Below are 15,622 nucleotides of genomic sequence, written 5' to 3'. Positions count from 1 at the left end.
GTCTTTTATATTTCTGGAAGGTGAAAAAAGGTCAGAAGTATTTAATGAGAATGAAATAGTAAGAATAATAAAACCAAAGTCACAAATCTTGAGCATTTGGCCCACTGAATAAAACATTGCAGTGTGGAAGAGTAGGAGAAAGAATCAATACTTTAGAAAAATACCAGTTTTTATATGGATATAAAAAAGTGAAAGAAAAGACAGTAATGAATTTTGATTGTCTGACTCATCCAAGAGTATAAAAGTGCACATCTGTCTGGTTTCCCTGCCTGTGAATAACACATTGTCAGATATTATTTCAGAGTTTAAGATTAGGCTGGCTCCTGCCAAACTTTAAGAGACACTTCTGGGTTTCTCCACTGCTTGATAGGGGATGGGTGTCTTTAAAGTGGTTCTCTGAGAAAAATAATGCCCCCGTAGGAAAAAGAGACCATATAGGTAATGTGTGCATGAGTATGTGTGTGTTTGCCTAAGTTCACTTCAAGGTCATGGGCTATTATATCTAACTGACTAATTTATGTCAGTATAATAATGCTAAAATAAAAGCATGTTTGTTTGGAATTTATTTTAGAGATTCATAACCTAGAGAGGCAGAATAGAATCAATTGTTTTTTAAATCTAATTGACATATGCTGCCGCCTCTTGTTTAGGAGAGAAGAGTATAATCTTTTGTCTTCAGATTGTTACTCAGGACAAAAGAGCCATGGCCTTAGAGTGGGAAAAAGACTGCAGTGGCTCAGGCCTCTGGAATCCTGTGGTAAAAAGGCCATCTTTCTAGATCATTAAAACAACAAAAATAATAATGATGATAACAGCCACATGCAATACAACAGCGAGGTATTTTTGTTTATGTTGACTTTTGCAGGTGGAAAACCATGTCCCCCTGCTCAGGCCCTCCAAGAATACCGTTTATGCAGCAATCATGCTTGTATGCGGCTCTACTGGGAGACATCACCTTGGGGCCCCTGTTCTGAAGATAGATCGGTAACTGCTCTCAATGTCACCTCAGGCTGGAACAGAGAAGTCACCTGTGGTGTGGGTGTTCAGACACGGAGGGTCTTCTGCATCAAGAGTCACGTGGGACAAGTGATGACCAAAAGGTAGGTATCAGTAATTTATTGAAAGTGCATATGATTATTGCATATTTGAGTATTTTAGTTGAAAGCATTTATCAAGCAATGAATATGCCTTAGTCTGTGCTATAGTGCAAGTTTTTGCTTTGTTTTGTTTGGCCATTAAAGACTAAATATTTGCCTTAAATAAAGGTAGACACAGTTACCATATGGATCATTAGTAAACTTATGTGCACCAGCTAATGAATAAAATAAATAATGTCCACAAGTATGGACTCTGAGTAATCAAATTTTCTAGAGCTGATCTCATTATTTTTGGCTCTTTTTCAGTCACAGGAAGATTAAGTCAGCCCGAAGGTAGTTTCTATACTTTGAAAGGGTAGGGCTATGTTTACATTCTTCTTTTAAGTCCCAATGATTTTTTTCTACCATGAACAATAAATCCATACCACCATTTTGAATATACTAATTCGTGCCCTCAAGTTTGTTATGATCTCATGCAATTTCATATGTTGCTAGTGAGGATGCAAATTAAAAAAAAAATAGAATATGGGCAAGAGGACTAGTATATGCATAATCAGAATGCATCAGTAACAATTGCAGGTAATGGAGGAAAAAGAGTAATTGACCAGAGAACTCAGCTGTGGGAGTTTCAGCTCTAGACCAAAGGAGGAGACATAACACTTCCTCAGGTCCTTGTAGGGAGGCTCACAGAGAAGGAACTCTAAGGGACTTGAGCAGCATACACAGACTCAGTAACTACTACATACATAGAGCTCCCCCAGGGGCCATGTTTGAACTATTCTTATTCTTGTGGTAAAAGACCCCACACCAGTCACAGGGGTTGGGGGTCACCAAGATGGGCTGGCACAAGCTTTTGTCTGGTGTCACAAATGAGGCGACTTAGAGGTCTTTCCCAGAAATTTTCAAGTTGGGAAAACGAAACCTTCTCTTCTTTCTGTTCATGACGTTCTGTATGAATTGAGCGTTGTCACAGCATGATCAGACCTAGTGGAAAAGCAGAAGAGAGTGAAACTGGTGCTCATAAAGAAACAGAAACTGAACCAGAACAAATCCCGGCAGTATCAAGCCCTGGCCGCATGTCCCCAAAGTACACCCCTGCCCTTCCTGACAACAGAGGCAAATACATTTGCTCGTCTTCCTGTTTCAGTCCATTTGTGTTGCCGTCAAGGACAACTCAAACCCCTGATTCACTTCATCCTGGGGCACCATGATGGTGAGCTCTGGGCCTCATCCACACCTCCATGGAATCCACTCTAGCTGTGTGTAAAGCTCAGTTAAGGAAATGAAATGCTAATGGCAGAAATAGTGCAGACTGGCCAGATACTGCTGGTGTGGAGCACTGGTGTGCAGATGGCTCAGCAAATCCAAGTGAAGATAGCAATGACTTGAAGTGAAGCAGTCAGGAAGACTGCATCTCTCTCTCCTAAACGTGGCTCCAGGAGGCTAGAATTGGATTTTCATTACTCTTTCAATTCCAGACTTCAGCACTGTGTTTGGCATTTAATTAGTGTTCCATAAACATTTTTAGAATTTTTGAATAAACTAGAACTATGTGTAGGAAAGTTACAGGGTTTGATAAACACTGATTATGAATTGCAGAAGAGTAAGAGAAGCTGATATCTATCCTTTATTCAAGAAAAATAGTCTCTCTACCATGATAAATTTGGCAGAGGGCACGGCCTTGAAGAGTATGAACAGATCATACATATGACCTTCTGCTCTTATTAACTCATAAATATTATTTCTGCTTTAGCACTAGACCTACATTGCTTGTGTTTTTTGTTGGAGATCAGCTTGTGTCATTCGTGTGTTTCAGCTTTGCTGGTATCAGTAGCATCACATGCCCTGACTGAATCAATGGGAATTATAGGTGAACATGGACAATAATGTTTGCAAATCACTACTTCAGATGATAATCTTATTCATAGGGTGATGGTAAAATCCTACATGCTTATTAAAGGTATCATGCAAACATGAGAAATCCTTTTACTTTAGGAAGGATTACAGCTTTGATAATGTACATTTTTATGATGTAAATTTTCAAATGATTAAAAGAAGATGCATGGAATATTAGCTTGAATATTCAAATAAGAATAAATATAGCATAGGTATGGTAGTAAACCCTATATAAAATGCAGCAAACTATTATTTTTTATAGTGATGAGAGAATTTAATATGCCTGAAGTCTAATTTCCCTTTCACAAAATTTTCAGCTCTGAACCACAACAGGAAAACTTGATATAAATGCAATTTGTTAAATTCATTGCTAAGGGGCATAAGAATTGAGACTAACACCTACCAAATAAATTATTGTCACATTTTAAAGTGCTGTTTGGACATGAAAAGTTGAATTATAGGTCATTAGCCCTCTATTTCCTCTTCTATTTTCATAATTTGATGGTTTTTAATAAAAATCATACACATAAACTTACTCAGTTGTTAACTTAATGGTATTTTGTGACCAAAAAAATCACAGGACCAAAAGTTTACAGTTTAAAACATAATTCACAAATGAATAAACATTTGTTTGAAAATTTACATAAGTGAGAGTAAAATATTATTACAGTGTGTAACTTCCAATTTTGCTAAGTTTACCAACACAGGAAAAAAAATGCATAGATGTTTTCCTAACATGCACACACATGTATAAAGGCATTACTAATTAATTTTGCACTGTTATTGAGTCCAGAGACTTAAACAAGGTAGTTTTAATTCTTACTGTATGTCTCCAAAAAGTCCTGCTCAATATGAGGAGCCTGCACTGACTTTAGTAAAGCTAATTAAAATTCTTGAGGTTAAGGAGATTAATTGAGCTAAGAAATTAATACCCAGTGTCCAGCAAAGCACATAATGAGGTAGTGAGATCATCAGTAGGAGAAATTATCCTTTACTCTGCCCTTTCAAAAAAATGTAGTTTTGTTCTTTTTCATGTGAAAGGCCATTGCAATGGAAAAAGATCCCCTGCCATTTGTGAAATCTTTGGGGTTGGGTAGGGAGATAGAAAAAGGAAAGAAGAAGAAGAAAATGTGCTAAAGAAAGAGGGGCCTTCAGGATGGAGAGAAAGAAGCATGTCTCCAGGGAATGGATGGACTGACATAACATAGGGTTTAACCCTAAACCCACTGCCCTGGGAAGCAGAGGTGCTTCCAAGTTCTTGCTTCCCTGGGTTGGTGTTTTGGTCTCCAGGTAATTGTACAGGTGAGAATGTTACCGTTGTATGAGTAATGGAGCTGATCCTATCAGACAATGAGAACCATCTGGGGCATAGCTAACTCAGAAGCAAGAGCTCCTTGGGATGTTTCTGGGGTTTTGTTTGGTTTTGTTTCACTGGCCAATGCTTTTTTTCGTCACTTGTAAAGGACAAAAACATAATAAAAAAGATTAAAAACACACAACTCAAAGCCTTCCCAAAGTCCTGATAAGACCTTTAATGTGAAAACACCTGGCATTTTGTGAGCTGTAGTAATGCAGAGCTCTGTTGACACATGTAAGGTTGAAGAAGCTGGCAGGTTTGCCCCACCTCTGAGGGTGTAGGCCCCTCAGTTCCCAGGTCACCGCCCCGTCCGAAGGGAGGGGGTAGGCGCTGTGTGCCTGCATCTTGGGAATGAAGGCGTAACTGGAAAATGGCAGATCTTCGTAGCTCAGTCTGATGCATTTCAGCACAGTGATTATAAGGAACTGAATGATACAGGGCAACAAAGAGACAATATAGAACATTATTCCAGTGCAAGTGCAGGAAAATGTGTTGAAATGAAATCCATTCATCCTTGTATGGAGAATACTGCCAATTTAGGATCAGTATGTGATGCAAAATTAGGAATTATATTATTTATGATAAAAGACAAGGGACCATACTTTGTTTACTACCTAAAAAGTGAATCTGCTTCCCTAGGTTTTAAGCCTTCATTTTGCTTTGGAAATGGCTGGGTTATTAGCCTAATGTTCGCAGGAATTTATTTGTCATCAGGCTCCAGTGGCATAGAGTGTTATTCAGTTGTTCACTTACTGTTACTAAATATTTACACTGAGCTAAAATATGAAACTTTAAGATGTGATGTTAGGTAGAAGTGTACCATCAAGCCATTCAAAATTAGTGTATCATCGTGCACACATGTGTGTGCACATTTAGACATACACATACTAAGATAGCATGAGAGATGTCAAAGCCTTTTTTTGGCCAGTGCCAATATAATACAGAAAACAAACCTTACAGTTTTTAGAAATGGAGGGCACACATGTTGCTAATGGTCAAAGAGAATATTTCTGAAGACAAAGGAAATTGTTGAGAACTGGAAATGTGACAATCCTTAAAGGGGTAGACAGCATGTAAATAGAATGGAAGAGAAAGTTGATCCCCTGAGGAAAGGGTCAACCTTACTGGCAGAAGAGAGGAACAAAAATAGACAGTTTCACTGACAAGAGAATATTTGGCTTGTATCAGACCAGAAATGACATTCTGGGAAAGCCCTCAGTTCACGGCCTCTATAAAAGCAATGTAACTTGAGGCTGACCTTTGCAGTTGAGGAGTTGATACTGTTTCTCTCCTATGGACTTAATGGGAGAACACGGAGAAAGGGGGCATATTAGAGAAAGTTGACATTATGCCCAGGATTTATTGTGAATTGCGATGATGATAAAGGGTAGATAAGGCAGACAATATCAGCTCTCTAAAAGAGACTGACACTTACTCCTAACTGAAGTGGGCAAAGGCCTTGCAGTGTAAGCCACCCTCTCCAGAAATATTTCTAAGCTGTTTTGTGCGTGTACAGGTGAGTGTGATTGGCTGGGTCGTTGGCTGAGCACACAGGTGTTTTCAAGTTGTATTTTCACTTCAAAACATATACTAGGAGAGATTGGAGAGAAGTTAGAATAAATAGCAGTTCAATTTAGTTTTAGTAGACCTCAGAGTATGAATAAAAGACTTGGGAATGATTTTAGTGCTTTTTGCTATCTTTAGTGAAGTATGACATAAATTTTCCTTACCAGAGTAGCTTGTTTAAATAATACCATATCCTCATAAAGACATACTTCTTTCTTTCTATTGTTACAATGAATTGATTTCTTTGATATCTTTTGGGTGTATTAAGGACGATTGATAATAATGCCATTAATAACTTATTTAGTGATTCATTCTCTGCACGTATATACATTTTCCATTTTAATTGATTTGTATCAAAAGTATTAGGTGCTCCATAGTAGAAGTAAAATAATACGGAAGGATGATGATGGGACGCATCAGGTCCCCAGCCATCTCCCCCTCCACTTAGTATCCCACATCCCAGGTACATCCAGCTTTTAACAGTTGCTGGGTTTTTTTTTTTCCCCCTCTCTCTTTCTCTCTATATTTTGACTAGGTATGCCTTCACATGGTTCACAAATCACAACACTACACAAGAGATATATAATATATAACAAGGAGAAGCCATGTGTGTACCCTGCTCCCATCCATCCCTTCCTACGACCTCCTTTTTGTCTTTTCCTATCTGCCTCCCTTGTGTCTTTATCTACCTCCATCTTACCTACCTCCACTCCTGCTTTGAACAACCAACCACACATAAATGTTCTTATCCCTCTTCCCTTTCTGGTATTTTTTTTTTTCCAAACTCTAAATGATAGCTTTTTCACATATTATTCATGTATCTTGTCATTTATCAATTTAAGATGCCCATTCCTTGATTCCCTCTCATGAAAGAAATGAACCTTGGACCATTTACATCAGCAACTCTCCTGAATCCCCCTACGTTGTTGGTGTTCTGCTGGTCGGTTACATTAGTACCTCTGATGAATACTTTTAGAACTTGACTGCTGACTTCATTTATATTTGGATTGGATTTCTGCCCACCTGCTCTGTAGGATGAGGATATCCAAGCCTCTACTCTCTTTCCTTCCCCTGCCACCCACCATCCTTGGTCCACTGGGTCTTCACCTTATGACGGCAAGATGATATCATATACCTTGCACGCCACAGCCAAATTCAGTGTTCTGTGTATTGCTTATGTGTTGTTTCTAAAACTAAGAAAATATTTCCATTTTTATAATTATGTAAGTTGATGAGGTCTGATGTCAGTCAGATTCTTCTTCCCTCTTACAGTGGCCTGTTTTTCTTCCTCTTTCTCCTCAATCATTATTATCTCTTCTCTTTTTATTGGTGTTTGAAATGGGGCAACCTATGTGTTTTCATGTTGGTCGTGTTGCATACAACTGGTGGACTTCGCGTTTGAATTATCATACTTCCATCAGCTCTGTGGTTTTTTTAATCCATTATTTCCTTGTTAATTTTATCTCCTCTATTTTCTGTTCTTTTCTGCTAGAAGGTCTATTAATTGTCTCTTTTAACTTGCTGGACTTTGTTTCTTCTATCATAATTTTTCTCTGTCCTCATGCGACTTTGGGTCCATTACTTATTATTACAGCACCATAATTTATCATCTGAATGTGAAGATTCTAATGCCTCCCATTGTTATTTGGAATAAATGAAAGAATGTAGGCAAAATACTTAACACTGCTATAGAATATCAAAGTTCATGCTATTAAGCTTTATACACTGTATTTCTGTGTTTTATAAGAAACCTTTGGGAAACAGAATTTAAAATGCAAATATAGGTATGGAGTGCTTTCCCATTTTTCTTTTGGCATATCTGTATTTGAAGGTAACAAATGTATTTTTAGCCCTCTGTATTCATAAAAACAAGCGGACAAGAAAGAAAATAAACAGAAACTTGATTGCTTTTATTTGAGACTAGTTCTTCAAAGTTAATATCAAGCTGTTGACTGCTTACATTACTTGCCTCCCAAGTATGAGTATTAAATTATTTATCAGCAAAATAATATAATAAAAGTGTTCCTCTTATTAATGATAGCACAGTTATTTGCAGTCTGTCATATCTCGTTTACTCCACCTCATCAATCTACATGTCCTACAGGACACCTATTAGTTATTTAAATATTCTGAAATTCCATTAATTTCAGAAATGTGTAGTATATTTAAGTGGTCTTCAGTGATTTTTGTTTTTCAATATATCCATATATTTTGTTTTTCTTTTCCTTTTGTAGGATATCACTGATTAAATATACCACCCTAGGTAAAAAACTTTTCAAAAAATTTATCAGATATATTCATTCTGACAAAAATCAAATGTTACTTTAATTGGCATGTCTTTCAAGGATTGTTCTTTTCCTAGTCTAATGAAAAATGTTTTGGTCTCTGGATCGAGGGAGGTGAAGTCTGCTTCAACTCTTACCTCTGGCTGTGAGCCTTTAGTAAAGTAGCTTCCCCTCTCTGAGTTTTTCTTCCCTGTCTATAAAAGGGACAACAGGGACACAGTGTTTTCTGTTCTGAAATCATATAGTTGTAGGCTAAACTACTTACTCCTCCAGGAGGCATTGATATGGTCTCTTCACACTGACAGGTGTCCAGATTCTACTCGGCCTGAAATAGTACGCCCTTGTCTTCTCCCATGCAGAAAAGACTGTATTGTGACTGCTTTCAGTGAGTGGACACCCTGCCCAAGGTTGTGCCAGCCAGGTAGGTGGATTCTCTTTTGTTCATGCTTTCTTTCCTAGTCAACTAATTGTTTTCTCCACTGCCAAATGAGTGAGTGATTGTAGAATGTGAGCAACCTTCTTTTCTATTTGCATGTTACTCTGGGAACAAGGTTTATAAAATTTGTAGATCAAGTCTTGGGTTTCCAGATCCATCAGAAGCTGAAAGGGAAAACATATTATTATTATATGCCATAACTTCAGTGGTGTGCATTGCAGAAATCTGCTAATCCTGTTGTAGCATTTTGAGCAGCCACTCAACTGTAGTTCCTTATAAAGCATCATCACCATTCAATTTCTTCATGAATTCTGTGCATTTTGCCCCTGCCAGTAGGCTTCTGCATTAAAACATAGGGCCTTAAGCACTATGCTTGCATCACTGATAAGTATAATCCAATAGAAGAACAAGGGTAGATGCATTAAAAATTGCTGAACAGGCACAGAAATTGGCAATGTAAGGCTTATATTTCTTTCCTCTTAACTGTGATATTTTATACATCTGGGTGCATTTGGAGGGCTATGAGCCAGAATACATAATACCTCAGTCCTAGAAGCCACACCAAAGCACCTTGCTAAGATGACCCTCTTTCTTAGCCCAGGTCTTTCCCCCACTCTTATTGTAGTCCCCTGATGAGCTAGTCCATGTTGAGATACAAGTACACCTTGTATCTCCATTTCAACCTAAGACTAGAGTTAATAACTTGGCTCCTCTCCCCTAGTCTTACACCCTAGCCTTGAACCTATGGATCTTAACATTTTCTTAGTAAGGTAAAGCAAATTCAAAAAGTGAAAGGATGGAAAGAATCCTAACTCTGGTTCCCAAAGTGTATTTTGTCTCCTGCACACATCCCTGATCTTTTGGCAGTCATGTCCTTCCAGGCAAGGCATGCCTGTCACTCTCTTGGGTGCTAGCTTTCTGAGAGAAGAGAGACAGAATATGCAGTGAAGAGAAAACCTATCTCAGAGATTGAGAGCAGTAACACCTTTCCTTGGGAAATTCCTGCCCTGTGCATCTAGGACCCCAAAATGTTCTTTGACTCACATTATCGTGGGAGTGACATGAACATAGGTCAACATTGACACAGATCTGACTGCCACTTTACACCACCTCTCTGTGACTGGCAAAGATTCAGCTGTTGAAGATTATCTTAAGCATCTTATATTGCAATGGTGGGGAAACTGCATATAAAGTTTTTATAACTGCCATTTCATCATCTTAATGATCCCTTGCCACAGAATTAATGGTGTTGCAGCCTACGAGCTTTTCTTACAATTAGAATCAGAACTAAATATGTTGAATATGAAAGAGCTTTGAAAATATAGTGGAATATTGATCTGATCTTTTGAGGGGTGAGAGCAACAATCTCTTCCAAAAACTTTCCAAAATTTATTTTACTAAGTGGAGATCCAATGTAAGTGAAGTGGATGGACAGAATTTGTTGAATAGGCAGAGGAATGTAATTTCCAGATAGAATGGGAAAGAAAAGCTATGATCTCTATCCTGAACCATTTGAAAGGCAGTATCTAGGAAGCTTCCTATTGGAAATTTAATAGTGATGTACCTTAAAAACATTCAAACTCTTAAAAATCAATATTGGAAAAATGCAAAGAAGACAGAGTAAAATATGATGATGGAGTTTTACTGAGGTTCAACTATTTCTTTTAGTTTCTTCCTCATGAGAGATTAGCCTAATTCCTCTGTTCAGTGTTTATCAGAAAGGAGAGACAGAATTAAAAAGCATGCCCTACCGGCAGCCAGATATTGGTGTTGGAGTTGTTAAGGCCCCCTGACACTTAGAGAAACAAATTAATTTTGTTGAACCAGTGTCCCTAGTGACCAGAGATTACTTCAGCTACTGCTATTGCATGAATTCTACATTCAAAGAAATTCTGTCTGCTGCCAGAGAGTCTTCTGCTAGCACTAACTGAGGATGGAAAAATCATAGACAATGAAATGATTGCTCTTCTAGCAGTGTTAAATTTTATTCCAATCCCAGAGATTCAATTAGTTATTTAAATGGTTGGCATTGTAATGAAAGCAGTTCTGAGCCTCTGTGGTCTCTTTTTGCTTCCAATTTTTCAAGCCCAGATAATTCTTTTCATAGCCTGGCAGCCAGGGGACCTGGAAGAACAAAGATTCAATTTTCAAAGTTATTCCAACTTTCCACTTGAATCCTGTTTACCCTCACATTTAGTTTATACCTTGGGACCAATATATTATTAAATAACCATGGGTTAATTAGGGGGACTATGAGAGGTAGGAGAATATGGAAGACAAGATCTCTAAACCTATGGTTCTCAAACTTTATTGCTTTTGACTCACCAGGAAACATTACTAATGTGCAGGTTTTCAGCTCCATGGCTATAAATTCTGATTCAATAGCTATGGGATTGTTCTCCAAAATTTGAGTTATAGGAAGATGCACCTGAATGGTGATGCATTCCTCTTTTTATGAATAATAAAGAACCACAAATTCATGAATAAACACTGCTTGAATGCTGGACATATGGTCTGTTTTTCATCTTCTTGAGTGTATCATGTTCTTCCCAACTCAAGAATTATTGAGTGTGATGGCTAAGAACAGAGATGCTTTAGCCAAGTGACCAGGTTTGAGTTCCAAGGTTTGCTGTGTGATAGTGAACACATTACTTAATCTCTCTGTGCCTCAGTTTCCTCATTTGTAAAACAGGGTTAATAATCACACCTACTTGTAAGGAATGTGCCTAGAGCCCTGCCTTGTGTGGAGTAGGCACTGAGCAAGCATTTCGACAGTTTTTCCAAGCCTTTTCACTTGCTGTGTGTGAAGCTGTCAGTGTGCTCAGCTGCCATTCTGCTCAGCTGCCATTCCTTTCTGGCCCTTAGTGTGTGCATCCACAGGGATCTGCACTAGCAGCCCTCTCCCAGGAATGCTATTCTCATTTCCCAGATCTCCCAGATGCATTAGGCCATTCCCAATCCACTTAACTCACTAGATCACCCCACAGCATCCTGCACATTCCCTTTATAACACTCCCATACTTACCTTACCTTGTTAATATTGTCCCTACTACATTGTAAGTCTATGCATTGCAGGGAACACCTCTGTCATCTTCACTACTGGATCCTTTAAACAGAGCTCAGTATGAGACATGGTTGCCACTCTGTAAATATTTTTTTAATAGACAGATGTGCTGTAAAGAGAAAGAACCATATGATGTTGAATCTAGGCAATAGATTTTCTGTCCTCTTGAGTGTCCTTCAAAAGATACTTTGGGAATGGTGTTCTAGTAGAGTACTTCTCAAACTTACATGCTCATACAAATCCTGTTGGGATCTCATTAAATGCAGATTCTAACTCAGTAGACCAAATGGCAGCTGGATTGTACCTTTCTGTAAGCCCCCCAGTAGTAACTGCATGTTGGTTACAGATCTCCAGTGGGGGTGGATCCATTAGAAATTTTTGATCAAGGCAATGATGTGGTCAAAGCTGTGAAGTAAGATACATGGATTGGGGACAATCCAGCAGGTGAGGACACAGGTGGGTTAGGGTGTGGGATGGAGAGGAGTGGTTTAACCAAAATTGAGAGATCAGGAGAAGGGTGGGCCTGAGCAGGTAGCAACCTCAACTAATGAGGATGGAGGGACTCTTGTTTGCAGCTATGGTTTCAGATTAGGTCATTAAAGTTAAAAGGAGGTATGTTTGTGGTTCCCAAACTTGGCTGCACAATGGAATCACCTGGAAATAACAAAAATATACTTTTATGCTTAGGTTTTACTCAAAGACATTATGATTTAATAGGTTCTTGATATCACCAGGATCACTGGATTATGTGAATCCCAAACCAAGTCCATTCTAGACCTCTCTGAAAGCAAGGGTGGTTCCAAGGGGCTGAGTGCACTGTGAGTGATTCATGCCTTAGCAACAGATAAGTTATGTCAGCTTTTATTGGGTTCTGGGATGGATTCCTGAGTTGAATCCTTGTGACACAAAAGTATGGTTGACCCTTGAACAGCACTGGTTTGAACTGTATGGGTGAGTCTACCTACATGAAGATTATTTTTAATAAATATATTGGGAAAGATTTGGAGATTTGCAACAATATGAAAAAGCATTTTTTTTCTCTAGATTACTTTAAGAATACAGTATGTGATAGGAATAATATACAAAATATGTGTTAATTGGCTATTTATGTTATCAGTAATGCTTACAGACATCAGTAGGCTGTCAGTAAAGTTTTGGGGGTTTAAAAGTTATTGTCTTGCCAATGGGTTTCTGCCCTGGGCAAGTTCTCTATGAATTGAGTGTGACCAAAGAAATGACAGTAGAACATTCTTCGGGTGAAAGGGTTTTTTACTCAGCTTGTTCTCCTGGTGATAGGTCGAGCACTAGTGTCTCTGCCTCCATGCAGAGCACAGGTCCAAGCTCACTATATAGTGAAATAGTAGCTTTTTGCCTATGGGTATGGAAGCAGTAGCCTAGCAACAGGCTAGTTACATCATCAAGTGGTTTAAGTTCAGAGAGGATCCTGGCCATAGGAACCCCAAATTCCCCATACTCCCCCCACTCCAGCATTCTTGCCTTACAATTTACACGCTCTCCATTTTCCTGAGTGGTCCATGTTTGAGAAAGCTGGAGCTCTGTAACCATATTCCACAACAGCAACAGAGGATAACAACAACTTAGAGATAATAACATAAATTAAGATACAACAAGATTTTGATACAGGTAACAAAAATTATAATAATCCTCAAGCCAGAGGAGGTTCCCAATCCACAAAAACCTTAAGGGCAATAAAGAACAACAATTTAGAGATAATAACAAAATTAAGATACTGTAAGATTTTGAAAAAAATTATAATAATCCTCAAGCCAGAGGAGATTCACAATCCACAAAGACCTTAGGGGCGATAAGACACATACTTTAATGACACCAACATAGGCAAATCTTGTTCATCAGGTAGGATGCGTGCAAGAGAGTGATCCTGTGATAGGACTATAGCAGGAAGGGGGTCCCTTCCAGGTCTAGTATAGCATACTTTTACTCCTCTCCCCATGGGGGTTACTGAAGGGTCTACATTTAGTGCTACTGGAGGTGGATGTACTGGCCATAAGGATAAAACAAAACTCCCCAGTAAGATGCTCCTACCTTCTGGCCATTCAGGGTATAACACTGTGATATTTGGGGGCCACTCTGCTGTTATTCCAGGAATACACAGGAGGCCAACTTCCAGGTTTTATCCCCAAGGTGCCAGGAGTGCCAGCCATCATTGGTCCATGTGTCAAAAGGTCCAAGGCCATGATCACTCAATGGAGTCTCCAGGGTTTAGTGCAGTTGGTGCTGGCAGCAAGATATTATTCTGGTGGCTGAACCTTGGCTTCAACGATTCTTCCTTGGTTTGTATTTGCAGTTGTATAGCAGCATCAACAACATGTGTTAACATGTCTATGGGGCTCAGAGCTTCCTTTCGGGGTCTCTTGTTCAAACGCCATAGCACGGTCCATAAGCAGACTGACCATCCCCACAGACTATTGGTATCTGACTTTAGTCCAGATTTTAACAAGCCATTGTGCCTCTCTCTCATGCCTCCTGTGGTAGGATTATATAACACATGAAACTTCCATTTTATTCCCAACTGTTGCACCCATTCTGCAGTGCATATCCAGTAAAATGGGTGCCCTGTTCACTCTCAATTACCCATGGTCAGCCATAGGTGGCAAAGAGATGCTCTAGGCCTCTTTCGGTCATCTGCTGGTCTGCACAACGGGTAGGAAGAGCAACCAGAAGTCCAGTAGCTGTGTTGACACAAGTCATCACATACTGATATCCTTCCGACAAAGATAGAGGCCCAGTATAGTGTATCTGCCACCTGACGAGAGTATCGGCCCCTTAGCTATTGTCCCATGTTGCTGAGGAACCCAGTGTAAGTCCCTTTTAGGGCAGAGGACACACTCCTGCCAAGCTCTACTAACTTTTTCAAAGGTCAAAGGCAAGCCCCACTGATGGGCTACAGCCCACTTTGTCTTTTGCCCCACATGCAACAAACTGATGTAACCATTTGGCTATATCAGAGGCAGGTTTTCCTTCTAAACAGTGTATCTGGGCCAATTTAACTGGTTCATCATTTCCTGGGGATGCCAGTGGCAAATGACCTGTCATTAGTATACTGTAATTGTTTTAGCCTGACCACAGGCCGATAAGTCTTGCCACAATTCTTGCAATAATAGCTTATTGCCTATGGGTATGGAAGCAGTAACCTAGCAGCAGGCCAGTGACCAACCAGCCAGTTGGCATGGTACCAAGTTGGTAGCCACAGGGTCAAGCTGTGATAGACAGCCCAGCTGTCAGTGCAGACAACTATAGGGGAGGGCTCCTGGCTGATCACAAACCACACAGCCCACCTCTCTGCACATTGACTGCTCTTCCCCTCACCATATTCCATCCATATTGTCTCAGTCTTAGGATGGAAACCTGTGGCCCTCCATTTTGGGGCCTGTCCACAGCTGGAGACATCTGTGAACCATGCATCTTCGGGTATAGGAGCTCTTCCCTCCCGATAGGGACTCTCTGCTATTAATGGTTCAAAAGCAAGTTCTTCCTGCTTTTCACTAGTATATGTTACTGGCCACAATAAGCATTGGAGTTCTTCACTCAAGGGTCTCCTAGAGAAGGCACAACACTGCTGTAGGTAAGCACCCAATTTGCCAGTGTGGGCGTTTGTGCCACACCACTCCTTGGCTTTTGGGTCCAGTCTCGTACCCACCCCAAGAGGGGATAGGTGCTTATTACCTTTATTGGGGCCATTCCAATGATGGGTTCTGTAGCCAGCAATGCATGATACATGGCAGCCAGATGTTTTTCTATAAAAGTGAATCATACATCTGCCCCTTCCCAGAGTTATGGCTGGAATCCAATAGGTTGGTGAGTTTGTTCAAACTGCTGCCAGAGACCCCAGCTATAACTGTCTTCAGTGACATGAACATCCAGCTCAGAGGTCTTTGATGG

At 39.6% G+C, this 15,622-nt stretch overlaps 1 protein-coding gene across 1 annotated transcript in view; it reads left to right on the top strand.

Moving 5' to 3' along the window:
- THSD7B (thrombospondin type 1 domain containing 7B) overlaps positions 1-15,622 on the top strand; it is a 918,476-nt gene that overhangs the window by 497,779 nt on the left and 405,075 nt on the right. The window contains exons 9-10 of the mRNA XM_036886655.2: positions 866-1,100; positions 8,507-8,622. Coding sequence (XP_036742550.2) covers positions 866-1,100; positions 8,507-8,622 — 351 coding nt within the window. The remainder of the gene's footprint in view (positions 1-865; positions 1,101-8,506; positions 8,623-15,622) is intronic.

Source organism: Manis pentadactyla, chromosome 8, assembly GCF_030020395.1.
Source record: "Manis pentadactyla isolate mManPen7 chromosome 8, mManPen7.hap1, whole genome shotgun sequence".
In the NCBI taxonomy this organism is placed as follows: domain Eukaryota; kingdom Metazoa; phylum Chordata; class Mammalia; order Pholidota; family Manidae; genus Manis; species Manis pentadactyla.
This window is presented reverse-complemented; position numbering and strand designations above follow the sequence as displayed.